The sequence below is a fragment of the Meriones unguiculatus genome, chromosome 3 (assembly GCF_030254825.1).
Source record: "Meriones unguiculatus strain TT.TT164.6M chromosome 3, Bangor_MerUng_6.1, whole genome shotgun sequence".
NCBI classification, from domain to species: domain Eukaryota; kingdom Metazoa; phylum Chordata; class Mammalia; order Rodentia; family Muridae; genus Meriones; species Meriones unguiculatus.
The window spans coordinates 183,944,948-183,970,558 of record NC_083351.1 but is presented as its reverse complement, the minus strand read 5'-3'; the positions used below and the strand labels follow the sequence as shown (position 1 = coordinate 183,970,558).

The 25,611-nt window shown below is 42.1% G+C and overlaps 1 protein-coding gene across 4 annotated transcripts in view; it reads left to right on the top strand.

The window, feature by feature from the left end:
- The window catches only part of Astn2 (astrotactin 2), a 995,804-nt gene that overhangs the window by 755,560 nt on the left and 214,633 nt on the right, over nt 1-25,611 (top strand). For all 4 annotated transcript variants that reach the window (XM_060381206.1, XM_060381207.1, XM_060381208.1 and 1 more), the window contains one exon: nt 15,818-16,083. In XM_060381206.1, the coding sequence (XP_060237189.1) occupies nt 15,818-16,083 (266 nt within the window). The remainder of the gene's footprint in view (nt 1-15,817; nt 16,084-25,611) is intronic.

The following is a 25,611-nucleotide window of genomic DNA, read 5'->3' as shown; positions in this document are numbered from 1 at the left end:
AGGGGTTAGGTTTTGAGGGGGAAGAGCCTATGGTCAAAGAGTAGAAGTGGCGGGGCATTGGGGAATGGACATGTCCTTAGTTTCCTCCCAAAGGAGGATTAGAGGTAAGGGGGAGTAGAGAAGGCTCGCTGTGGTGACAAGAATCTCAACAGTGCCCTCAAGTGGACTGAATGACTTGTGAAAAAGAAATGTTCCAAATTGCAGAACAAAAGGAGTACCTTGTCCTTGTGACTAGAGCCCAGTGGGGATGAAAAGAGCTTCCTGGCACATCAGTGGGGCCTTTGTAGTCATAGTAGATGAAGCAGAGAGCTCTGGAATGACGCGAGTAGGTGAGGAGAGAAAAGTGATTAGAATTAGAGAAAGGTAGAGGATAAAACAGCTTGTGGGGTAGGCTGGGAAAGGCCTCTGGGAAAGGGGGGCTTTTAATAGATAAAAAAGGAAGCATCTAGTATGAGAGAGGCTTAGGTGTGGTAGGCTCCCGTAGCCGGAGAGACACTGAATAGTCATGGAGAGTCTCTCATATTGTTATGTCATAGCAGATGTGGGGGAGAGCAGATGAAGAGTTGGCTTCTAGAATTTGGAGCCAAAATATGATGGATGGGCAAGCAATCTGCATCCAGGTGGGCAAAATTGGCAGTTTGGTTCAATTAGGAAACACCAAGCTCCTGGGAGAGAGGCTCATTTATGTCTCTCTTGGGTTTGAACACCAGATGAATGAAAAGGAAAAAAAAGAAAATAATATGACTGCTCCTAGGTGTGGCAGAGAAAGCTTATTGCAGATAAAATGGAGAGCATAGCCAGAGACGGACATCTGGGCTGGTCCAGATCGAACATGGCCCGACTGACCTGAACCGTGTGAAGAGGCAGGGGGAGGGATGTGAAAGGAGCACTGATTAAAAGGGGCAGCCTGGGCCAAGAGACTGGCCAAGAGTTAAAGGCTACAACAAAAGGCTAGATTACATAGGGAAGGTAGGAGGAGAAAAAGCAGCCCAACACTTGGGCTGGGAAATTTTAGGGTAGGAATAGGGTATGCCAGCCACACCCTGTAATAGGTAGGGACTGAGGGATGCAGGGATTACCTGACAACCAGCTTCTGCTTTGATGTTTTAGGTAGGCACCTCAGCCATTTGTCCTGCGCTTAAGACGTACAATCATTATGATGTGATGAACAGAAAAAGTAGAACTTGACCTCTGGAATTCATAGCTATCCAGACCCCAATCTAGCACTGCCACAGAGTGAAAGGTAGCCTAACACAGTGCAAAAAAGATACTTAGAAATAAGACGAGAAAGTCTCAACCCAGCTTTTCTTGGAGCCAATTATATTTTTTGTTCAGTGCACTGAAACCTGGACATAACTAGGGAGAGGGAATCTCTCTTGACAAATTGCCTACATCAGATTGGCCTGTGAGCTTGTTTGTGGGGGCATTTTCTTGCGTGCTGGTTGAGCATGTCAGCCTGGGCTACAAAAGGAGGAGACATACCTGAGCAAGCCAGAGGAAGCAAGTAGTCAGCAATGTTCCTCCATGGTCTCAGTTCTGACCTTCAGGTTCCTTATTGGAGTTCCTGCCTTGACTAACTTCATTATGGATTTTAATCTGTAAGACAAATAAACATCTTCTATCCCAAGTTGGTTTCAGTCTGTTTTATCACAGCAACAAAAAGAAAAGTAGAACAGATCCCTGACTTTACACTTGAAATGTACTTCTCATTGCTGTCAGGATTCGGAGAGACCAGATGTAATCATGTATGCAAAATAAAATACGTAAATTATGGCCTAGAATGTGCGTCTGCAAAAGTGAAGTAGTTACTGTTCATTTTACTCATCGCTTCATCTTTAAGAAAGAGAATTAATGACAGGTTATAACCCTTTGGTTTAATTTTATTTTCTGTTGGGTGGTCTGGTTAGTCCCCTGATGCCATATGATGTGCCATGACAGGGAAGAGCACGGAGAATAGAGGAATGAACACACTCTGGAACACTATAAAATGCTCACAAGTATGTCTACATATAACCTTGTGACATGGGCAGTTAAGATTCTGAAAGTCAGAGAAGTGTGAAAGGGTATAAAAGTGGCAAAACAAAGGCAGCTTGCTTCCCAAAGCCTCTAGCTGATTTAGGGGAAGGTGGTGTCTGAACCTGGCTGCTTCTCCTTGGTTTGAGAATGGTTGGTGTACCTTGTGACCTGTTCTCTACCTCCAAGCCTTGTCACAGCAGGACAATATAGAAGTTTCCATCCAAAGCAGGATGTTAGTCTCCCCAATATCTATTTACACTTAGCCCTGTCTAAGACATACGCCTCTGCTCTACCAACCACTTAAGAGACTTGAAGGATGGAGAGTGTGTCTTTGAGTCCTGGGGATTGAGTTTTGAGCAGGACATGAAATGACAGTGCATGAGCTGGATCCCAGGATGGAGAATTCAGGACTAGTAAAGACGTGACATATCCACGATATGATATGTTTAACAAAACCTAGAAGATTGGAAATGTTTTTTTTTTTCTTCCATCTTCCCCTTTCAAACATTTCATTCAGCTGCATCTTAAAAATGTAGTAACACTTTTGTTGTAAATGTAAGGAGGCTAGAGAGCTAGCTCAGATGTCAGGAGTACTTGATACTCTTTCAAGAGGACCCAGGTTCAGACCCTAGCACACTCCCCGTGTCAGGGGACATGACACCTTCTGCTTTCCACAAGGTGTGCTCCACATACATGCATACACTCAGGCACACACACATATACATAAAAACAATGAGAAGTGATTCTTCTTGGATAGCCACTGGGCACTTTGTGTGTAAATTCAACACATTAAAATTAACAGTTGTTTGTCATTCACAATACTCTTATTTTACATATAAAACCACATACGTTTCTGCCAGTTTGCCTTACCCATGACCACATAGGGGCCATAGCTAACCTCTTCTTTTTTACAACATACTAGTCACCTTTTTACAACTTTTTATTAATTCTTTATGAGTTTCACATCATGCACCTCAGTCCCACTCATCACCTCTTTTACTCCCTTTTTATTCTTTATGCTTTTTATCTACCCTCTGTCCTTTCAACCTCCCCATTCCCCAATAAAAAATGCAAAAACAAACCAAAATAAAAGCAAACATAGAAAACATCTTGACGTGGAATCTGTCCCACAGTATACCTCTCTATCCACATAACTTTACTTGTGAATGTTCATTGCAATGAGTCATTGGTCTGGTTTGAGGTCTCTAGCATCTATGACAACATCAATATTGGGTCCGCAGTGGGACTCTTCCTGGTATCCTTTGTTACCCTGTGTCATGGAGATCTAGCCCTTTCTTGTATCCCCCAAATTCACAGATGATGTAGATTTTGGAGAGTTCCTACACAAAGCCCTGGATTCGGGCCTGGGTGATAGCTGAGCTGGTCAGAGCAGCTGCTCTCCCTTATCTGCACCACCAGGGCAAACCCTCGAGCACTGCTCCAGTAGGCTACCCAGTGCTGCCATCAGCACGAGGCAGGATCCGCTTTCTTGCTCTTATGCCCTCAGGCCTGGCTCACTCACACCCCTTCCACCAGGGCTGGCTCTACTGGGCTGGCCAGTTGAGGTGCAGGGCCTACTCTCGTGCCAGTTGTGGGTAGGGCCAGCTCTGCCACTCTCATGGTGTGTGTAGGGAGCTGGGGAGGATGGGCTGGGGAGGATGGGCTGGGGAGGATGGGGCAGTGCCCACCAGCTCTCCAGTGCTTGCACCCATGGGGCTGGCTCCCCTGTGTCCCCACCACCAGGCCCAGCTGTAGTTTGCTGTTCTTGTGATGCATGACCCACTCCTGCCGAGTGCTGCAGCAAGGGGACAGGGCCAGCTCACCCATTCTCATAACCCCAGAAGACAGCTGGAGGCGCGTGCGTGTGCGCGTGCGTGTGTGCGTGTGTGCGTGCGTGCGTGTGTGTGTGTGTGTGTGTGTGTGTGTGTGTGTGTCTATAGGAGTCAGCTCTCCTACACTTAGGCCATCAGCATGGCCCACCTGTGTCCCTGCCACCAGGGCCCGCTCCACTGTACTTCCTAGGTGAGGCACAGAGCCTGCTCTCCCACGTGCTACCACTAGTGATAGGTGGGACCAGCTCTCCAGAATGCCACTACCAATGAGGAGTGGGGACAGTTCTGAACAGTCCCTGGCCATCAATGTGGTTCTAGGAGGCTTCCCCGACTAGGGACATCCACATATGCCCTGTGGTAATATGAGTCACTGACTTCACACTGACCTCTGCCACTGCGCAGCCATGGACCCAGCTATGGGCCTCAAAGGCAGCACAGGCTGGGACATCACCAGGGCCTCAGGCAGGTATTCCTCCCGTCCCTGTGTCTTCACAATGCCTAAACTGTTCTGTCTTTCTCTCTCTTTTGTCTTCCACACACTTGCACTTTGTAGTGGCTTCAGCTGCAGGTGAGCCAAGTGGCTGGCTGGCTTCTGGGTGACCTTCTCTGTCCATGCAGCTTGGTGGGACAGCATTCAGGTGTCCAGGTCTCCAGACTGACCATGTGGCATGGCAACAGGCAGGTCTATGGAGCCCCCCGCCCCCCCCCCCGCCAACCTCCTGGCATGGCAGCAGGTGGGCCTCCGTGTTTCTCAGGCCTGCCTGACAGTCAGCAGGTCTCTGGGTGTCTCCTTACTTTCCTTGTTTTCCTTTCCTTTCCTTTCCTTTCCTTTCCTTTCCTTTCCTTTCCTTTCCTTTCCTTTCCTTTTCTTTTCTTTTCTTTTCTTTTCTTTTAAGTCAGGGCTTCTCTGTGTAGCCTTGGCTGTTCTGGACTCACTTTGTAGACCAGGCTGGCCTTGAACTTGCAGTGATCTGCCTGCTCCTTACTTTCCTTTTAACCTCCACTCTCATCAGCACTGCTCTGGGGCACTGGGAAAACCTCCGTGTCACTGAAGTAAGTCACTTTTTTAATGGAGTATGCAAAGGTGTGCCTCAGTTCTATGGACAATCCCTGATCACGTGGCTTAGTTTTAAGTAATCTGAAAACACCTTTTTAGCATATCCTTTGCCCTGCTTTCCAGGAGTTTCTTTCCATGTTATCTTTGATCTCTTTTGTATCTCTAATCTCTTCCCATCTCTGTATTTTCCTTCCCAGCATATACCCTCAAATGCCTCCAGGTATACTTGAGAACCTGGAGCTTTGGAGCAGATTGTTGCTTTTCTTCTCTCCCCATGGTGCCTACCTCCAAACCTGGGATTGTATGGGACTTCTAAGGAAATGCCATTCTGAACTTCTAGTTATTACAGTGGCATTGACTGAAAATCCCTTGAGTCAAAGATGTCTCTGGGTTTTTTGTTTGTTTGTTTGTTTTGTTTTTCGCTGCGCCTCTTACCCAACAAGCTGCTCTGCATCCTGTAACCATAGTCTCTTTGGGAAAAAGCAGGAGTTCCCAGGAGTAAACATCTAAAGCAGACACTAGAGGGCAGCAGGAGATCACACTTGGCTTAGTTCTCAGCCTTCTTTGTGGAGTCACAACCTACCTTTTCTCAAGAGGCAGAAATGAATATTAGGAACAGATGTTGACTGGTTCCTGCCTCTGGCCAAAACATTAGCCACCAGTGAGCTGCTGGGCAATGTCCACAGAGGGTGCGACCTTCCTCAGAAAACGGCTTTCTCTAGGAGACAGCTGTCTTCCTCCAGGTTATGCTTGATTACTCTAAGCCTGTAGAAGATGACAACAATTGCTATTTTTATTGGATGATCAGAAGGGGTCATAGGTATGAGCTTTTCTCATTTGGCTTTCAGAACACTAGAATGGAGAATTAAAATCTCCATTTTACTGGAGTTGGAGAAGTGAGATAACTTGTCATTGATTTGAAATTAAGTAGTCAGACTCAACGGCTGTGGAATTGAGCTCAGTCCTTGCCTGAGCTCCTCAGTAGATAGAAAGAAAGCAGCTTAAGAGAAAGTCTTCATTGTTATAGCACAAATCAGGTGTCAAGAAAGGGCTTACAGATTCACATTTACTTCAGAATGGAAAAGTGGTGGATGGAGGCCAAGATGGGCCAGATTAAATGAGTTTTGGTGATGCTTTTGATACCCTTGTATTGGACATTCTTCCTTGAATTATGTTTTCTATAAATCCCTCAGATAATAATAATAACAACAACCTATTATTATTGGTACTTCAAAGCTGATAAAATAGCTATTCAAAGCTATTTTATCACATTAGAATAGCACATTAGAGAGGTAATAACTGATTGTTGCCAAATAGAAAATAATAGCTGAGATTCAAATTAAGGCAAGCCATTCTGTTGTAGCTGCCCTAAAGCCTGTGTGTGCAGTGAAAAGGCCAAGATAGCTTAGATTAGGAAACCATTTGTATGTCTACTTTGTAAACCTAACTTCTTGTTTGGTGGCTCTGCATTGTTGTGTCTCATTCTGTTTCCCAAATGAGCACACACACATAGCACAAAACACAGATACATATTTTAGGAAAACTCACTCCATAGTTCTCTACAGTCTCTGTGATGTGTGTGGATTTGATCTGTCCAGCTAGTTGGCTAGCTGTAGCATGGTGAGCAGGAGGCAGGCTTGACTACTGCTAGCCATCAAATAGCATAAACTCTGGGTTTTAGTCAGATACATAGGATGAGAATTTCCCCAGGTTGGATCCTAGATTGAGTTTAACAGAGCTTATCCATGAAGAACCTGGAAGACTCAAGAAGTTTCATGTTATTAAAAGTGTCTAAGAGAGAAATAAATGGTGATTTCATAGCAAATAAAAGATTAGATGGAATTTCTGAGCAGGTGACCTCTAAAATCCCTTCTATTCATGAAGAACATACTTGCTCATGCAAGTGATGGGAAAAGTTGGGTGTATTACCTGGGAGTGACAAGCTCAGAAAAGTACATGTACAAGAAACAGAGAAGTCTTAAGCAGGGCTCATGCAGGAATGAAAATTGGTACCAAGGAATTTTCCAAGAGGAAACACATATATAGTGAAAAGAGAGTTGTGCAGTTTAGAAATAGCTAGACTCTTGACCAGTTACATGGCCTTGTGCAAGTTACTTCACCTTTGTTGGTGGGCATAAGAAAACACAGGTGAGACTTGCTGCCCTTGGCCTCACTTTGGTAGGCTGAGACAGTAGGTTTAGAGTCTAATGTATTTTCATATAATTAGTAGCATTAACGAAAGTGGAGTCATATGTACACATTCATTCATTCATCCATCCATTCATATATTTTCCTTCAGACTGTGAAAATGATACAAACAATACAATTTTGTGCTGAGGATATAAAAGTTCATTAAAACTGCTCCTTGTTCTTACGGAACAAAGTAGTCAGATGGCATGACAAATATTTATGTAACTAGAGCACTAGCAAAAGTTACAAATGTGTTAAGTACTGTCACAATTAGTGTTTTCATTGACAGTAGAAACTGAAAGGAATCAAATATAATCTATGAATGTGTCTGCACGTGCATGTGTGTCAGTTCCCAAACTGTTTTAATGCATTCATTGGAGTAATATATTTTACATTAGCCACAAACCATTTAAGATCACATCTACCCTGTTACCACTTGTAAAGAGGAACTCGACATTTTTCACTGTTAATGTGCTCTCAAATACTTACCCAGCCCAAAACCTCCCTTTCCTTCCCAGTGGTGGCATCAAGAGGGGGCATGGCCCAGGATGGGTTGGCACCCAGGGGGGTCCTCCCTTCCTCTGAGGTTAGGGAAAAGGAGGGAGGAAGTGGGGCTGTGAGGGTAGAACTGGGAAGAGAGGAGGGAGGAGGCTGGGATCAGGCTGTAAAGTGATTGAATCAATAAATTAATAATAATAGTAAAGGAAGCCAAGACTGGCCTTTACTAGAATTCTCTACCTTTTGTGTCTTACTCTTCTACCTACATTATCGAAGCAGAAGATGAGAATGTTAACAATGAGGATGTCAGACTTTGTTTGAATCCAATCTTTTCATTTCCAGCATAGTTTTAAAGCTGCCTCTTTCTCTTGGATAAGTGTCTCTGCTAGGATGTCCAATACTAAAGATTTCTCTCAAGACCAGGAACGTTGTGATTTCTCTACTGCTGGTTGATGCAGATCCACCTTCCTAATTGGTTTTCTGGTAGTTCATGCCATGGACACTCACAGTTAAGGACTCTTGGGGAGGGACAGGAGCTCCACAAGGACCAAATATATCTGGGGCACAGGGGTCTTTTCTGAGACTGATCCTCCAACCAAGGACCATTCATGGAGATAACCTAGAACCCCTGCTCAGACGTAGTCCATGGCAGCTCAATATCCAAGTGGGTCCCTAGTAAGGGGAACAGGGACTATCTCTGACAAGAACTCATTGGCTGGCTCTTTGATCACCTCCCCCTGAGGGAGGAGCAGAGTTGCCAGGCCACAGAGGAGGACAATGCAGCCAGTCCTGATAAGACCTGATAAGCTAGGGTCAGATGGAAGGGGAGGAGGACCTTCCCTATCAGTGGACTTAGAAAGGGCAGGGAGGAGATGAGGGAAAGAGGGTGGGATTGGGAGCGAATGAGGGAGGGGGCTATAGCTGGGATACAAAGTAAATAAACTGTAATTAATTTAAAAATAAAAATTTAATAAAAAAAATCTCTCATGTCATATCTTCCTTTGGTCCATGGAAAACACATGCAGGTCTCTCTCTGCATCTTCTGGACACCCTTTGCCAGTTCCTTTGCAGTCCTTTCTCCTCTTGTAATACAGGCTATTAGAGTTTCTGCAGGTGAAGGTAGACCCTGAACTCCTGTCATTCCTAGATTCTACCAACAGGTTCCAAGTTCTCTAAATAGCTCTCCTAAAGGCCCTTCACAGGATATCCTTCAGAGGACAAAATACTCTATATGTCCCTCCTAGGAAGCTGGAGACTGCAAACATGGTAATAGTTCTCCCAAAGAAATATCCCTGAAGGTATCACTTATACTCTCTGGGCTCTTTGTTCTTTTCTTCTTTTCTGGCTGAGGTTTCCATAGTTATGAAACTTGTTCGAGTTAATTTCATTTTTAAGTTCTGTGCCTATGGGCTTACTGTTGAGACCCAACTTTTGTTCTCTCTTGGTATATCAATAGAAATTTCAATTTCAACATCCTGTTACAACAGCAACAATATCATTATAACAACTGCAGCAGCAGCAAACAACAGCAGCTCATATTGATTGATTAACCTGTGCCAGGCACCTCGTTTAATCCTCACATGGACTTTCAGTAGGACACTGTCATGTATAAAGGACACTGAAGACCATGGGCTGAGTTAGGAGAAAAAGTTCACATTGAACAACAAAGCAGCATAGAACTCACTGATGACATTTCAGATGGGCATTCCCCCTTTGTTTCAGATTTCCACTTGGCTCAGGCCTTGGATTAAACTGCTTTCCTCCAACAGGACATAAAAACTCCTCCTCAGAGATGATTTCATTTCAGTAATTCCTGGGAGACCACTGCCTTAAGAAAGGCCACTCTTTATGATGTAAGAGTCTCACCCTTTTCCCTCTTCCCTCCATGTTTCTAATTTGAGGGCCTGTCATCCCCATGGAGCCTTTAAATGCTTCAACTGGGAGCCCATTGCCAAAGCAAAGCCTGTCTGACTAGGGAGACAGCATCCTGCACCATGGCTGATTAGCAAGTACCCGAGTGACTCTGGCTCTCTCAGAAGCCCTTAGTCTGATGCCTTTGTTTTGTTTTCTGGCTGAGGGCAAATGGTGCCATCACCTCCTGCCGAAGAGCTCTGGCTGCTCTCCCAAGGAGGAGTTGTCACTTCAACTGAGGCTTTTTTTTTTTTTTTTTTTTTTTGGAGGCAACAAAATAATACCCAGCAGGAATTTGGGAGGAGAAAAAAGGGAGTTCATTTGGCAGGTTCTCAAATGAACGGGTTGTAGGGTCATTGGAACTGAACTGGGGCTTGAAACCAGACATGATCCTATTTTGGAAGCATTGTTCCGAGGGATGGGAAATGGGAACAGAGGATAAGTCTCTTCAAAATGCTCTTTATCTTTTCCCTGTTAAAGACAGACAGCCTGTTTTAAGGCAGCTCCCTCATCCTCTCAATGCAAGGGCCCCATGCAAACCCAGAGGTGGTCAGAACACACCAAAAGTTAATCAACTACTTTATCTGTTGACTTTTCTTTGAAAAGTTGAATCTTACTTTGTGAAGAGGCCATATCACCATTGGAATTCTTGATTACTTCTTATCTTCTGACTCTAAATCCTGGTCTCTGTCTTTATTGGTGCTTTAAAAGTCTAGCACAGTGTCTAGGGCATCTAAGCATACCATGTATGCAACAAACATTTATTGGAAATGTTTTTAAAGTTTCATAATCAGAAGTACTTGGAATCCAACCTAGCAGGATTGCAATTTCAGCCTTTCCTGGGTTACAAGGTAAAGTCAAGGTGAACTTATATGACCTGTGAGACCCAAACTCAAACAAAAATTAAAAGGAGTGGTGGTGAACACCTTTAATCCCATCACTCAGGAGACAGACACAATAGTTTTCTGAGTTCAATGCCGGCCTGTTCTATGGAGTGTGTTCCAGGATAGCCAGTGTTCTTGGGATATAGTTCAGTGGTAGAGTGCTTGCATAGTCTGAGGATTAATCCCTAAACCTGGGCATTTAAAATCTTGTCATGGTTCATGAACTGTGTGAGGTAGATCTGGACATCAGCAAAAACTGATACTGACTTTTCTTTCATGGACTTTGTATTTTTGAAACAGAGGATACAGAAATCGGGGTGCTATGAGGATCTGTAATAAGAAACCTTAGTATGCATTAAAGATATAGGAAGATCTGGGAGAGTTTTCTGAGGAATTGCTTTTTAAACTAAGATGTGGGTCATGAATAGAAGTCATCCAGGAGAAATCCAAGACCCTCGATGAGATGGAAGAAAGCATTCAGCAAGGAGACACATGAGCATGTGCCCAGGGTGTGTGTGGTGAGCTTGAAGGTCATTTTGCAGCTGATAAAAGGAGACTGAGGTGGGGCAGTGTGAGATTGGATTAGACAGGCAGTGGCTTGTCTAGACCTCACACTGTCCACCTACCCTAAGAGTTATGATTTCTATCTTAGGAGTAGGGGAGTATCACAGAGGAGGTTAAAGCAGGAGAGAGCTATATGGTTTGCCTTTTGGAAAGATGACTTTAGCCACAGGGTGGAGTAGGGTCAGAAACTTAGCTTTCACAATTGTAATGTCTACATAGGAATAATTAATGGAATGGCTAATGGTCTTCCCTGCTGTGACTCTCATCGAGATCATAACTTAGGCATGACACAAACTTTGAAAAAAGAACCATTGTTAAAAAATATGGATTGGACCTAAAGGGGTGTCTCTTTTTCTATTTTGTTTCCCATTTCCTTACTTTTTTTTTTTTTAATGTTGAACTAAATGACTGCCAAGCATCCTCCACTTACAAAGCTAAACCTTTGGGTCATCTGTTAAATCTGCACTGCTGCCATCTTGCGTTTTTAGCCTGAGTTGTTACCCTTTAAAACCACTTCCAGAGGATGATAAATGGAAAAAGCTAATATTTATTGATCAAAGCAGAGCAGCAAAAGCTATTGATCATTTGATTGTAAGTGGATAGTTATATTTTTAACAAGATGCTTAGGTATGTTTGTCTGATCAGGGAATTTTTTTAAACCCTTAACACAAAGTAACATTAAAAAATTAAATTATGTGCATATGATAAGGTGTGCTTTTTTATGATTATCTCATTTATTTCTCATTTTGAACCATTCTTCCAGTTTTCTTTTTTTAATTAATTTATTTTTTATTTTTATTTATTTATTATTTTTTATTAATTACAGTTTATTCACTTTGTATCCCAAGTGTAGCCCCCTCCCTCAGCCCCTCCCAATCCCACCTTCTCTCCCTCATCTCCTCCCATGTCCCTCCCCCAGTCCACTGATAGGGGAGGTCCTCCTCCCCTTCCATCTGATCCTAGTCTATCAGCTCTCTTCAGGACTGGCTGCATTGTCTTCCTCTATGACCTGGTAAAGCTGCAGCTGCCTCAGAGGAGGTGATCAAAGAGCAAGCCACTGAGTTCATGTCAGAGATGGACTCAATTCTCCAATAAAAAGACACAGACTAACAGAATGGATATATAAACAAGACCCAGCAATCTGTTGCATAAAAGAAACACATCTAAGTCATAAGGAGACATTATCTGAGAGTAAAGCACTGGAAGACAGTTTTCCAAGCAAATGGACCCAAGGAGCAAGCAGGAATAGCCATTCTAATATCTAAGAAAATAGTCTTTTAACCAAAATTAATCAAAAGAGATGGGGAAGGGCACTTCATACTTATCAAAGGAAAACTCCACCAGGAAGACATCACAATCCTGAACATCTATGCCCCAAATACAAGGGTACCCACATTTGTAAAAGAAACATTAATAAAACTTAAACTACACACAGATACCCACACATTAATAGTGGGAGACTTCAACACCCCACTCTCAACAAAGGACAGATCAACAAAACAGAAATTAAATAAACAATGACTCTAACAGAGGTCATGAATCAAATGGACCTCACGGACATCTACAGAACCTTTCACCCAAACACAAAATAATTTACCTTCTTCTCAGCACCTCATGGAACCTTCTCCAAAATAGACCATACAGTTGTTCACAAAGCAAGCCTCAACAGATACAAGAAGATTGAAATAATCCTTTGTATCCTGTCTGACCACCATGGATTAAGCTGGACTACAACAACAACAGAAATAGCAAAAAGTCTACACATTCATGATAGCTTTCTATGTTTTAATATTTAAGACCCTTAGATAAGAATGGTGGCACATAAGAGCTAATTCCAACAAAGGAATCAGAGGAGGAGGACACTAAGTTCAAAGCCATCCTGAGAATCAGGAGACTTCCTGCCTTAAAAGCACGCATACAAACTTAACAGTAATACTGAGAGCCCTGGGTTTAATCCTCCAACTTGTAAAAACTAGACAAGTAAATAGAAAACAACAGTAATTTGGGTGATTAATTGGTCACCAATTCAGTTTTTGGTCTTGGAAGGTCATTTTCCTTCATGAGACAACTAACAGCCTAGTTTATAATAGGAAGATTATATTCTAAAAGAATTTTTAATTAATGTCTTTTAAATAGTTCATTGTGTCTTGATTTTGGGTGAAGAAGTGTCCCACTATGTTTAACTCTTTGGAAAGTCATGGTCCAAATGTACTGGTTATTTTTGCAATGTTTTACATTTTTACCTAATCCATTATCTTGTCTGACCATAGGTACATCTCATGGACCTGAAACTCAATGTCCCACTCTGTACACTGGAGTTGCACAGAGGAGTTGCTGAAGATTTTCTGTAAAGGAACAGAAAGCACATGTTTTAGCCTTTGTGAGACATAGAATCCTTAGTGTAGCCACTCAGTTATGCCATTGTGATCAAATACAATACATAAGTCAACAGGCATATCTGTTTTCCAATACAGCTTTATTCGCAAAAGCAGGAAGGGGGTAACTTTACCGCATGCACCATAGGTTTGTTTGTTTTTATTATTTTTAACTTCTGGAGCAGAATGTGGATTTATTTGTAATATTCTTGCCATTTGGATTTTTTCCTGGTCATCTATCCAAATGGTTGTTCCATGTTTTTCTCATGTCTACATATAATGCTCTCTCCTTCTCCCAGCTGCTGGGATGCCTTTTTCACAGCCTTGTTTTGTTTATCTTAGTAACTACCCTTCTTTAATCCCTCTGAAGGAATCGTTAGCTGGAATTCTCCTTGTCTTCCTCCCCCAGAGCCTTTGATCTGAGGCTCACATGCATTTGCTGACAGCCAGACAGAAAAGGTGGAGTCCAGATCCCAGACCTGAGGGCAGAAAGAGTAACGAATGAAGGCTGAGTTTATTTGTATTTCTAATTGGCAAGCCCATTTCCAAATCAGCTGCATGCCACTGCAAGCCAGAGCAGGAAGAAGAGAAAACTCTTCCTTTTCCTTCTGACCTTATTGCCTAGGGCCCTGGTGGCCACTGAGGTATGGATTTACCTTTATTTCTCACGGCCTGGTAGAAGCTGCAGTCTGGACCATGCTTTGTCCTTTAGTGTAGAGTTCCTCTGCTTTGGTGTTTAAATTGTGCCTTGCATGTTTTGAGGTCACTAGCCACAGAGAGTACAATGTCATTGTCTGGGTCATATGCAATAATGTGTACCTTGGAGCTTTTGGTATAGCACCAAGCCTCCCTCCCCCCTTTTTCCCCCAGAAAATCTTATCTAGAAAGCCAGTTTACTGAAGAAATAAAAGTGGACTTGCTATGTTTGAAGCTTGGTATGTTAGAAATTAGCTCCTATCTACTAAATTAACTCTGTGGAAGCAGTTGCTGAGGCATTCCCTAGAATTTTATTATTTGTTTTAACGTGTATGAGTGCTGGTTTGCAAGTATGCATGTGTAACAGTATGTGCCTAGAGCCCATAAAGGCCATAAGAAGTTTGTGATCCACTGAAACTGGAGTTACAGATGGTTGTGAGCCACTGTGCAGGTACTAGGAACTGAATCTGGGTCCCCCCACAGGAGCAGCAATCTTAACTACTGATCATCTCTATGGCCCCTATTACTTTTATTAGGTATATGTTTGTATGTACATGACATGTGTGTGAAGGCAGGACTACAGCTTTTCAGAGGTTCTTTTCACCTTCCATTTTTATGTGGATTCCTGGGGTGGAACTTAAGATGTCAGGTTTGTGTGGTGAGTGCTATTACACAGGAGCCATATGATGACCTGCTGCCTATGATTTTGAGAAGTCTTCAAAATATCTGAACTGGATCATAAATGTGTGTTTCCCCATTCAGTTTTGAAAGCTCCCTTTACAAGTGATAAGCATATCCCCAGGGTCATGGTAGATACCAGCAGAGAACAGGAACAAGGAGGGGCCCTGTTTCATCAAAGGTTGACAATATGGCTGAAAAGTCAGAGAACAGGAAAGGAAAGAAAATTTAAGGTAGGATTTTCCTTCCAGAAGAGTGGATCAGCAGGGACAGTAAATACATTAGATTAGAGCATTAATGGCTGTAAGAGATTTCAGAGACAGAGAGAAAGCCAGGACATGGTGAGCAAAGACACAGAGACAGGAACTATTAAGCACACAGACCACTATATGAAGCTCAGTAACAAAGGTGACCAGAGTACAGCCTAGAGAGCGCAGGACAGAATGGGAAGGAAAGGAAGTTTTCCCGAAGGAACAGGTAAGCATCAGAAGAAGAAATAACCCCCTCTCCCAGACAGTTCTCCCTCCTAGCCCATTTGCCACTTATAACTGATCAAATTGGTTTATGAACCCCATTTCAAACAACTAGTGATCCAAATGCCCAAACATTAAGAGACCTTTTTTTTCAAAGCTGCAGAAGTTTTAGCAAGCAGAACTGTTATTTAAACCAAAATTGGCTTGACCTGATGTTCATGCTTCTCTCATTATATTGTTTTATGGAAAATATAAAACTGGAGCACAAACTTAAAAGAAGGGTATAATTTGTGTAAGTTGATGATAGACAGAAGAGAATTTCTGGTCAGGAAAAATATCTCTGAGTCTTTACATCTTGCTTGTAGAATCATTTTGTGCGACCTACAAATTTAACATGTGGAAAGTGAGGGCTACACAAAGCAACAGACTATCCAGTATAAATAGGAGAGTAAGACATCATGCTGTTCCTTTAACCCTTAGGCCAGTGGTTTTTCCAAAGCAGGATGAACAAGTCACCTTATTATCTTTGTTCTTTTCCAACAAGTACGGTTTTCTCAGTAAATGTTCTTTGTGGGCCCAGGAATTTAGCCATTTAGAAAATATTGGATTGACCTATGATGCTGCTTATTTTTATACCCTCTAGAGACCACGGAACTGGGTAGCAAGAAGGAGCTCAAGTCCATGCCCTTCATCACCTACCTCTCCGGTCTACTGACAGCCCAGATGCTATCAGATGACCAGCTCATCTCAGGTGTGGAGATTCGATGTGAGGAGAAGGGCCGCTGTCCATCTACCTGTCACCTTTGCCGCCGGCCAGGCAAAGAGCAGCTGAGCCCAACACCAGTGCTGCTGGAGATTAACCGTGTGGCACCGCTTTACACCCTCATCCAAGACAATGGCACGAAGGAGGTGAGCTTCCCTGGCCCAGATGCCATGTAACCCCTGACCAACTCTCCTAGCTCCTGCCCGTATGGACCCTTTGTCCATGGGCTTGTCCTCCTTGTCAATAACAGCAACGTCGTGGTTTCTGCTATTTATTCATTGTCATATCATATATATACACACACACACACATACATATATATAATTTCATGACACTAGCTGCAATAACAAATAAATCCCCAATCTCAGTGTCCCAACACAGTAGACATCACTTTATTTGCACAGAATCTCATATAATGGTTTTTGTCTGAAAGGTGTTTCAGGGACCTAGACTAGTACATATTCGCCCAATTAACCTGACATTGCCAAGGTCACTGTGAAGAAAATAGAATTTTGGGGATTTCCAAAATCAAAGCTCAAGTCCATGCCCTTGGGACAGGCATTGAAGGCAGCATGTGTCTACAGTTCCATGAATTATAGGAATCCAGTCATTGTTCACACCTGTGCCAACAGAGACAGTATTTTAACTGGGGAACCTACAGGAAGAATGCATGGGTTTGGTAAAAACCCAACAATGTTTGACTAATTACTTTCAAGTCTACAATATACTTAAAAACAATAATCCATATGAAATTGCTGATATTTGACCATTTTTTAGTTATATGATGGCAGTTTTACATGATTAATCCTTCTGAGAAAACCTCGCAAATGCTGTGATTTTTCTTCAAATTTGGTCCCCGTAGAACTTATATGCTTAACTATGCAATGGTTAAGATCCCCGTGTCTCTTATTTTTTAACTACCATGTATCAGGACTTGGGAGGAGTCATATGACTTACTTGGTTCACCAATTTATAAACCTATTTTTATAGGACACTTTTTTGTTGTTTTTGTTTTTAAAGCTCAAGGACAATTTCATTTTAGTTTAGAATTCAAGGGCTGACAAGATGTCTATCTCAGCAGGTTCCTAGAAGAGGAGAGTGAAAAGGTGGACAAAAAGAACATGCCTTTTGAGTTGAGCTACCATGGAGGTCATTCAAGTGGTAGCTGTTGAAGAGATCTTTAGAGAAAGAGCAAAGGCCAAAGCATTGCAGAAAACATGGTTAAAAAAAATAGAAAAAGAAAAGGGGAAGACGTGTTTTTCAATAATTTAGAAGAATAAGCTGAGTTACACAGCCTGAGTGGCAGTGGCTCTGCGTTGGTCAAGGGAATTTGGTGAAGTAAAAGTACATCATCTTGTCAAAGGGACACTTACTCTGCCTGACTCTCTAGTGTAAGGTGAGTCTGCTGTCCTAGAGAAAAGTCTTACCTTCCTAAGAGGTGGCCTTCCGGCCATGTTAGTTCATGAATCAAATATTTTTAAATACAGCATTTCAGGAACCTCAGTCTCATAAAATCCGGAATAGTGACAGTATTGAACAGCAGTGAAGAAAATGAGCATACATGAAATATGTAATTAGCCCCCGTTCCTCCCTCTGTGGCAACTCCTAGGCAGCTCCGTGCCACTGAAGAGGTCAATCTGGTAGAACAAAGGCTGAGATCATGGTGTATGTGCCTCTCCCACAGCGTTGTACCAAGGTAACAGGTAGAAGGTAGCACAGATTCACATAGGGCTTGTTAGAGAGCAGAGGAGGGATGAAAGTAAGGATGCAGGCCGAGCATCAGGTCGATGGCACAAGTCTACTCATATCTCAGAAAACAGTTTCCGTTATTAAGGCCAAGAGACAGAGGGAGATCCAGATGAGTCCAAAGGGTTTTGAAGGAGTGTGATTATTTGGGATGATACGAGGTTGGAATTTGGGACCTAATTTTAGAGCAGTAACATAGTAGAGATATATGATTAGCAGGAACTTTGTAGGATTAGATTTGTGTTACAGACAGATCTCTGTGTAAACATCAGTGGTAGAGCTGCCATGTAATGTGAGAGTTTAATGAAGCACACCCCCAAATTAATCAACCACAGTGAAGCTCATCGCTGTTACAGGAATGAACATCACGTAAGTAAAGAAACTACCATACTACCAAAGACCAACAATAAAACATACAGACATTTCTATACACGTCTTCTTACAGTAATCTGCCTGTAGATTACAGAAATATAAGGCTGGAAAGAGGGCTATCTGTGAAGAAGCTCCTCCAGCTTCCGATGAGCAACACAGGTGATCTAAGGGGGACTGTGTCAGCACACCAGCGGCTCTGCAGGACTGTCTGTCTGAGTCTTCACACTGGAAGCTGTGGATATCTCATTTACTGCTCTGTGAATACCCTCCCAAAGGATGCCTCTGTAGGTCAAGCTTTCTTCATCTGCAGTGTGGTCCAGTACAACCTAAGTTCTATTAGGCTTTGGGGCACGTTCTTAGCATATGTGGAGTTGAGAGGTTGATGGTTCTCTCCACTGTGGCTCAAGAGCAGGAATCGCCTGTGTCTGGACTCAGTGCCCGCTTTGCATAGCATTGTTGAAATGCTCAGTGTTTCGAACACTGAGTGAGGTGTAGCGAAATATTTTTCCTCATTTTATTGTGTTCATTTTTTTTAATTTTTAAAAATGTATTTACTTTTTATCCACTTAACATTCCTGGTTGTAGCCCCATACCTCCTCCCCTCCCAATCCTACTCTCCCTCCCTTTCCCTTCATGTGAATCTCTGAGTAACGGAAGTGGGGACTGCATCGGGCACAGACTCATTTGTTAGCATTTGATTACTCTCCCCTGGCAGGACTGCCTTACTAGGCCACAGGGAGAAAGGACATGCTCAGTCCTAATGCAACTTGATGAGCTGGGGTGGATGGGAAAGGGAGCTCTTTCTTTCTGAGAAACAGTAAGGTATTCTAACATTAATTCATGGTTCACTAAGAGAATCTCAAGTTTGGGGAAGTGATCACTAGATGTCACTGTGTCCCTTGTAAGAGACTGATGAGCTGGAAGGACTAGTCATTCATTGATTAAATCAATAAATATGTTTAATGCACTCTTTATGCTCAGTACTATAAAAAAGAAACAGTAGGAAGATGTATGTGGTACCCCCTTCTCCAATACCAGGAACTAATTCAGCTTGTAAGGACTGTAACACTGAACAGCCTCCATTTTTCCTATATAGAAGACGTCAGACTGTACAAAGTATCAGGGGCAAGTCTGGGCTCATGGGTCTGAAGTGCCTACGAAGGAGCTTTGTGGAATCTGGGGTTTCTCTGAGGAAGTGACATTTAAGCCAAGTCCCTGTCACTGTTGTATAAATGGAATACGGAGGGCTGGGCTTGATGGAGGAGACAGCATAGGAGGGCATTTCAGATTGGAGCTAATGATGGACAAGTATGTTTTTTTTTTAGGAGCCGAATGTGGCTGGTGTCAAAACTGAAAGATTTCCACGGACAGTGCTGTGGAGAGATCAGGCTGTCTGAGAACAGCTAGAGAGATGAAGAATTTGGTGCCAGAGTAGTAGGGAACCTTGGAGAGGTGAGGATAGATAGGCAGGCATGACCGCTGTCTTCTTTGGTCATGTTTTTTCCTCTTAGAGATTTCTGCAGGCAATGTTACTACACCCAATTTCCTCTAAGCCTCCATTTTTTTCCCTCTCCCTGAATCAAATATGGGCTTCTTTGAAGTCCAAAAAGCATCGCATATTTTCTTTTCTTTTTTTTTCTCATCTTCTTTCTCCTCCTTCTCCTTTTCCTTCTTCTCCTTTTCCTCCTTTCTCCTCTTCTTTGGTTTCTTGAGACAGGCTTTTTCTGTGTAACAGTCCTGGCTGTCCTGGAACTCACTTTGTATACCAGACTGGCCTTGGATTTACAGAGATCAGCATGCATGTATCTCTTGAGTGCTTGGATTAAAGGTGTGTGCCACTATGCCTGGCTACATCACATATTTTCAAGAGACACAGCTTGTAGTCAGAATATGTGGAAGAACCCCAATGCTCACTTGAAAATGATCCTGACTGAGGGTATCATGGCCACCCAAGAAGGCTGCTGTGAGGATAGTATTCATTTTCATTTTGTCCATCATGTTTTTCCAGTTCTGTGATACTCTACCCCCCCTCTTTTGTAGCTTCTGCCTCTCTTTGCCACTGTGGCTGCTGAGAACTGGCTGTGTAGATAAAACACTAAAAGGCCTACACTACTTGTTGGGCCTCATGAACTCACCACCTCATCTGATTCCATTAGAAGTAGATACTAGAAGAACAAATCTCACAGGTATATAAGCTGAGGGTTGTAAAAATTGCCTAGAATTACACAGTGGCTCCGGAGTAGAGGCCAAGAATAGCACAGAGGCTACAGTATCGGCTTCCATGAAGACAAAGTTTCTTGCAGGAAACTCACAACAACATTATTATTATCTCATTTAATCTGTCCTTTTTTTTTTTTCTTCTTCTGATGGGAAAAAAAAATTCCCACAGGGCAAAGGACTTGCCAGGGCCTTGCTATGAATTCAGAACTCATGTCTTCCAACTTTAAGTCTCAGCCTTTCAGTATTTTGTCTATGAGATTCAAGAATACATGACTGTTTCTTATTCTTCCTTTGGTACCTTCTTTTCTAGATAATACCTGATGACTTTGTTGATGCCCAAACTGAGTGTTGTGTTCAAGTTAGATTCGTATTTTGTATGGGAGAGCTCATTGACTGACCAAATTACAAGTGGAGTGTGACTTAACTGATTTTTTGTGGGAGCATCCTGGCCTCTAATTCTCAATGTCAGCCAGAACACGAACTTAATGTTTTTGGTTTTTTGGTTTTTTTTTTTGGGGGGGGTATGGACACTACCTCTTCAGATGGCTGGAGTTTCCTTGGATCAATTCCAGTGAACATGTGGGAAGGGGTGATGCCTTTTGCCTTAGCTGGAAAATAATTACACTTTGTGCTGTGATTTTGAACAAGCAGAATTTTAAAACAAAAAGTGAATATCTTTGAGATGGAGGATTTGATGAATGCATAATTCTCCTTCTTCCACCCGATAAATGACCCCTTTCTTAAACCAAAGCTATAGGCCTTGACTCTGTGCAACTGCTACTTAGATATACTGGACTTTGTGTGGTTGCTAATTTAGCCTTTGGGTGAAGCAGAGTCTCCAAGTGGAGAAGACATAGGAGTGTCACAGGGAAAAGCCAGACAATTGAATTTGAATCTCACATCTGGCATTTACTGTCTGTGTGACCTTTCTTTCACTTATTCATAGTTACGATTACAATATCCATCCGTGTTCATTTCAGGGCTAGGCGTTTGTTTGGGTGAAGTAGACAACTCTACTTTACCAGGGATCTAAATTAGGCACTCTCCTTCGTTGTTATAAGCCACTGGGTGGACTTACAATGTCTAGATCTGGTCCCTGACTATCTGGATGTGAAGAAACAGAAGCCAACTTTATCTACAATCTCATTTTGATATTGTGATAAAGTCAGCTCTAATTCCTTCTTCTTAAAACTGGTGTATGTAGTGTTTTATTTGAATAAGTTTGTTATATGAGCTTCAAATATATGTTTGTGTACATGCAATCTACGTTAAGTATATCTCTTGCTATATAATATCAATATCAGTAGTGAAGACTTCTCTCTATGGGAACATTAGTGATTTTTCTTTGTAATCAGTTAAAGTGTATCAATAACATGATTTCATGTAAGAAGCTATGTGAGAGTAGCTGGTGTTATCTATTGCTATGTACCCAAATATTATGAAATTTTTATAGCTCAAAATGACAAACAGCAGAATAATATGAATAATCAAAAAATTAAAAAAGCAAAATATTTTAATATATAACTATCCTGAGAAGACTGATGAATAATAACAGATGCTGAACACCATCAACCATTAGGGAAGTGAAAATCAGAACCAATTTGAAACTAGCACATACCTTTGAAACAAAATATAAAGTAAATCTTTTGAGGTTGAAAGAAAAACCTGGTCACCTATAGCTTACTTACCACACAGAGGCGGAGCCAGCATTATTTCTCAGACTTAGTAAAGGGAAGAGAGCGATTTGATAACCCTGCACACCTCAGTGGATGCTCATTTACTAGGTGGGGTGTGTTAACCTTAACCTGTTTATCTTACAGGTTAACCTCTTTATTTTACAAGTAGATATGAAGAGTAACTTATTCAAGTTGTTTGACTTCAAAGTGGGCAAGATACCTGAGCTCAAGGATATTTTTGTTTCTCCGAAACTTGGTTTTCTCCTCCATAGGGCTGGTGCGGATAGCTTTGCCCTCAGAGGTCTCATGTTGAATAATTAAGAGAGCACTTGATAGGATTTTGAAGGCTGTGAAATACTTCCAGTCCTGGGAGCATTTTGCTTTTCTGTTGTCTTATGCAATTTTGTTGTGGTGGTGGTTTGACCTTCCTGCAGATCTTTGCGCACTGCCAAGAACACTTCTTCGCTTCATTTTCATTTCTTGGCTTAAACTGAAGAAAACGCTGATTAACCTTTAAAAAGAAATTAATAAAGTCTTTTCTACCTCAACTATTACCCCACCATGCCTGTACTACAACTACCAGCATCCCTATAACAATCCAGCAACACCACCATGACCACCACCATCACCACCACTGCTACCCCCCTATCACAACAAGAATGACCAGCACCACTCTATCACTGACCACCACCATGACCACCACTGCTATCACAACAAGAATGACCACCACCATGACCACCACTGCTATCACAACAAGAATGACCACCACCACTCTATCACTGACCACCACCATGACACCAAAGCACAACTACCATTAGTGTTATCACGACCACCATTGCCATCACTACAACAATGATCACACATAACTGCAACAACACCCTCACCACAACAATCATTAGAATAATAGCTTGACCACAATTACCAACATAACAAGGACCATTGTGTTACCATCATCATCATCATCAATATTGTCATCACCATCAGTATCAGTATCACAGCCATCTCCACCTTAAGTAATGACTGCCACCACTCATGGACTCATGTGCATTAGTGTGTGTATGTGCCATGGACACCACGACAACTACTTTATCACCACTGTGCTCACCACAGTTATCGCACCACTGTCATTGCACCACTACTACCATGGCCATTACCACAGTCACAGTCGCTGCTCCACCATCACTTCAGCCCTGTCACTGCCATGTTCATGTACTACTGTGTGCCAGATACTGTGCTAGGAAACATGATACAGAGGGCATTAGTATGTAGACTATGACTTCAGGATCTCACAGTCTAGTGGGTGAAGCAGGAGACACATAAGCAGCTTTAATTACTTGCGTATGCTAGCTAAATATGTGACTTATTTTTAAATAATGAAATGAGCATTCCAAATGTATTAGAAGACAGTGAGAAATGTTGAGTGGGTTGACCTGGAAAATATTCTGGGAAACTGAAGGTACATAGAGTTAAGCAGTACATATAGCAAGAACTTGAGATATATCTACTGAAGATGAAGTTAATAATGTTTATTATATGTATATGTGTATATACATATATGTATGTGTGTGTGTGTGTGTGTGTATCTAATAGCCATGCCTTTATATTGATCCAGTATCATAAATGGCTCCAGATGTCTTACACAGACCTTACATTTCTTAACATAACATTCCAAGTTACCCTCAACTCAACCATCTGCACATCACTTCGAGGTACTGGGATTTTTAGTCTTATTTAACCATGCTATTATTACTCCTGTGTAGCAGGCAAGAATGTTTAACCCCAGAGAAGTTTACACTAAGGTCTGTATTATGCCAAACCTACTCTGGACCAGCAGCAGAAGGTGATGTCCCTCTGATGTGCCAAGTCCAGCTTGTTGCCAGGTTTTGCAAATAAAGTTTATATTAATATATTCATATCTGTTGTTGATTTTCTGCTACAGTGACAGAGTTAAGCAGTAACCACAGGAAAATGAAGGTAGTTGCCGACAATGGTAGGTAATTTCTGAAACATCCCCTTTCTGGTTTTTAACTTAAAGTATTTAGAAAACCATTATCTATACTAAATGATATTGGAAGTGAAGGAGAGAGAAGTGTCAGTGAATCAGTGTGTGGAGGTGCTGTTCATTAAGCCTGATGACCCAAGTTTGAGGCATGGGACCCACACGATGGAAGGAGATAGTTGACTCTGGCAAGTTGTCCTCTTACCTCCACACATCCACTCTTGTAAATGTGTATCCGGCCAAACACACACAGAAAATGTAATAAAATAATATGTGACAAACATATAGACTAAGAAAAAGATATATTAATATAACTAACTTCAAACGTGTGTCTAGTACTTTAAAAATTATGTTATGTGTATTAACATGCTTCATTACTCTCTTCCCTGCCACAAAACATTTGAAGAATGCACTAGTATAATAATTTCACAAATTGAAAATAAAGCACCTAAGGTTCAGAGCTAAATAAATTTTCTGTAATCATGCAGCTATTGAATTGAAGGGTGAGACCTGAAATCCAAGTGGATAACTGAAAGTTAACAATTTGGGCTGGAAAGATAGCTCAGTGGTTTGGATGTATACTGCTCTTACAAGGGATCTGAGTGTGATTCCAAGCACCAGTACTGTTGTAAGCACCAATGGCTTACAGCTGCCTTTAATTCTGGCTCCATGGGATCTGAACCCTTCATAAAGACTGCGCAGGAATCTGAGTTCACATGCATGTATCCACACAAAGACACATACCACCTACACAAAATTTAAAAAATAACCAAAATTAAAAAAAAAAAGTTAAGAATTCAAAGGCAAGATTCCTGAATCTAAAGCTTGCAGTAGATGTAAAGGACTCAGGAAGTAGGGGACTTCTTGATAAGAAAGGTTCCAGTGGCAGAGAAGATGGAGGGGACTATAGGGACATGAAAATGACTAAACTTTCCTATGCAATATGGAAAACAGTCTACTGAAAAGGAGAAAACAGGAGAAGGGTTGTGTGGAAGGCGAGTTGTGGGTAAGTTGGGATGCCGGATTAAGAAGTATGGGGTCTGAACGCTGTAGGAGGAACGCTAAGATCTGGGTCAATGGAAAGTTGCTAGATATGAAGGTTAGGCTGAGCACTACAGCAACCCTGGACGTGAACTTCACAACCTCAGAACTGCTTTTAGTGCAGGTGCTATTAATTTGAGACTTCTCTATCTTTGCCAACTCTAAAGCACCTTTGTATATCATCCTCAGAAAGTTCATTCAAAATTCCATGTGTGTGCATGTGTGCATGTGCATGTGCCTGTGTGTGTGTCTGTATGTGTATGTTTTCATGTGGGTGGGGCTGCAAGTATCTGTGGAAGTATTTGTGTGCACATGTGTGTGTATTTCTAAGTAGAGGTCAGAGAACAATATTTTATTTATTTGTTTGCTTGGTTGGTTGTTTGGTTTTTTTTCAAGATGAGGTTTCTCTGTGTAGCCTTGGCTGTACTGGACTTGCTTTGTAGGCCTGGTGGCCTCAAACTCACAGAGATCTGCCCTCCTCTGCCTCCATGAGTGCTGGGATTACAGGTGTGGACTGCTGAGCCTGGCAGGGAATAACCCTGCATGTCACTCACTGTCTACCTCTTTGCTTTTGACAGAAGGATCTCTCACTGGTCCGGAACTCAACAAGTAGGCTAGGC